Genomic DNA, 2,488 nt, shown 5'->3' on the forward strand with positions numbered 1-2,488 from the left:
TGCTACCAATTGTAGCACTGCGGGAGGAAGCGTGTGTAGTTGAGGGCAAAATGCACAATGAATTAACTGAAGATCTACAAAGATCTCCTTAATCCTCATCACTATGAAATCTTCTTAGTCTACTTCACTACTTCTACACTAATATGCACTTTTGTATACAATGGATGCGGGTGCGGTTGAGACATTGGGGAACTTCACTAGGCTAGCGATTCTAAGCCATACTTGCCCTTGAGACACATTCCCAGGCAAGCATTAGCTAGGGTGCATCATGAGCCAGGTACTTAGGAGCTGGGTGCGGGCAAGGTGGTGGCAAGCCGTTAACCCACCTGTCACATCGCTACAGGTGCCGGCTGGGATGGGCGTGTCGACGCGCTTGCTCTTGTCCATGCCGTACTTGATGGCCATTCGCTCGATGTACGTTCTCTGGGTGGCGTACATAGACTTGTTCTTTTCGTCGCGGCGATCTCCATCCGAGCAGCTTGCTGATGGGGCCAAGGTCATTGAGGCGTATGCACCGCTGCAGGTGTTCGAACACGTCTGTGATCTCGTCGTCATTGCTGGCACACACTAGCACGTCGTCCACGTAGACTCGACGCGTGAACACACAGCTGTAGCAAAGTCGAGGGCTTCCAAGATGGCCTTGAAGTGCTGGTACCAGCGCAGTGCGCTCTGTTTCCGGCCGTAGAGGGCGCCGAGAATGCGCCAGGCCATGCCTCTCTCTTCGAACCCATCTGGCGGCGCCATGTACAATTCGCGGTCGCTCTTGGCGTGGATGTAGGCGTTCGTGGCATCGCCTTGGCGGCACTTCATGCCGGAGGCAGTGACGATAGCTAGGACGAGTCGTAGAGAGTCGCCCCGGATGACGGGCGCATAAGTTTCATCATAATTGATGCCTTGCCTTTGCGCGAAGCCCTTGATTATCACGCGTGCATTGAAGATCTGAGTGCCATCTGGCATATCCTTTCTCTTGAACACCCATTTCGACTTCAATGTACGCGTGCCATCTAACACCTGGGAGAGTTCATAGCATTCCATGGCTTCGAGGTTGCCTATCTCCTTCTTGCAAGCTTCAAGCCAGCCGGTGGCGTCAGCTGACTGCATAGCTTCGTGGAACGTCGCGGGCACGTCCTCGTCGACGTCTGTAGCATTGAAGCACACATCGTAAGCTGCGTTAGCTGCGTCGGGCGGGTCATCCCGGTCGATGGGGTGTTGCGACGCCGCGCGTGTCCTCCGTCTGCATGGTCTTGTGCGGCGATTGTCACGCTCACCCGACTTCCGCGTTGGTTGCGCGGTTGTGACGCTTGCACGGACCTTGGCATTGCGCGACGTAGAGCGCTTGGAGTCGACGGTGGTGGCTCGTGCTTGTGCCTAGCAGTGTCCATGCCTTCCACCGCCGCTTGCTTCGTGCGGCCTAGTGACGTCGTCTTCATCTTGTTCGAGGGTCGATGCGATCGATCCCAGCGCGATTCCCGTGGTCCTTCTTCGTGTGTTGGCGCGGTCGCCGCGGCAGCTTCCGTGGCCGCTTCGGCGGCTCTGCGGCTGTTTCTCGTGTCGTGTCTCGTGACTTGTGGCGGGTAGTGGGCGAAGGGTTGCGCCATCAGGCGCGTCGGGCTAGACTTGCGGCTTGAAGGGCTCTTGCCGCGCTCCGAAGTCATGTTGCTGGCCGAGCGCTGTAGTGGTGGTTGCGTGTTGGCCAGGTCCATGTCAACGTCTTCCTTCGTGACTTGCGCCATGGTGCCGCGTTTGCCGTCGCGCTGGTCGTCGCTATCCTCGACGAACACGGTGCGCGGACGATGGAATTCCGTTTCCTTGAAGGTGCAGTCCACCGTGAACACCGTCGTCTTGTCTTCTAAGTCGAACACTTTGTAGGCTTTCTTGACTTCGCTGTAGCCAAGGAACATGCACAGGTTGGCTCGCGACGCGGTCTTGTCTTGTGTCTCTTTGCGGTGCCAGGCCACGCAACCGAACACCTTGAGAGACGTGATCTTGGGCTTGGTTCCGCGAATCAGCTCGTGTGGCGTCACACCGGCCGTCTTATTGTTCGGCGTCCGGTTACTCAGGAAGGCTGCCGTATTTACGGCTTCGGCCCACCAGTGCTTGGCCGCATTGGCGTGGAGCAGCATTGTGCGCCCCATCTCCACCAGCGCGCGGTTCATCCGCTCCGCCGTTCCGTTCTGCCAATGGCGCCTTGGGGTGCTGACTTCGTGATGGATGCCGCGTTCCTTGAGGTAGGCTTCCATCATGTAGCTGACGTACTAACCGCCGCCATCTGTGCGCAGTGTCTTCAGTTGCACGCCAGTCTGGCGCTCGAGCCAATGTACCTATTTCATGACTGCCTCGTAAGCATCGCTCTTCTGGGATAGGAACTTGACCCACACGTAGTTGGTGGCGTCTTCCGTGAAGGCGATTAAGTACATGGCGCCGTTGGGCGAGGCGGTCTTGGCTGGGCCCCATAGGTCGGTGTGGACGCAGGTGCCGAGCGAGTGTT

At 57.6% G+C, this 2,488-nt stretch overlaps 1 protein-coding gene across 1 annotated transcript in view; it reads right to left on the minus strand.

Moving 5' to 3' along the window:
* Positions 1-2,321: 2,321 nt before the first annotated feature.
* The window catches only part of H257_04589 (hypothetical protein), a gene marked incomplete at both ends in the record, with an annotated part of 5,205 nt that continues 5,038 nt past the window's right edge, over positions 2,322-2,488 (minus strand). The window contains one exon of the mRNA XM_009829177.1: positions 2,322-2,438. Coding sequence (XP_009827479.1) covers positions 2,322-2,438 — 117 coding nt within the window. The remainder of the gene's footprint in view (positions 2,439-2,488) is intronic.

Source organism: Aphanomyces astaci (assembly GCF_000520075.1).
Source record: "Aphanomyces astaci strain APO3 unplaced genomic scaffold supercont1.8, whole genome shotgun sequence".
Classification (NCBI taxonomy): Eukaryota; Oomycota; class Saprolegniomycetes; order Saprolegniales; family Verrucalvaceae; genus Aphanomyces; species Aphanomyces astaci.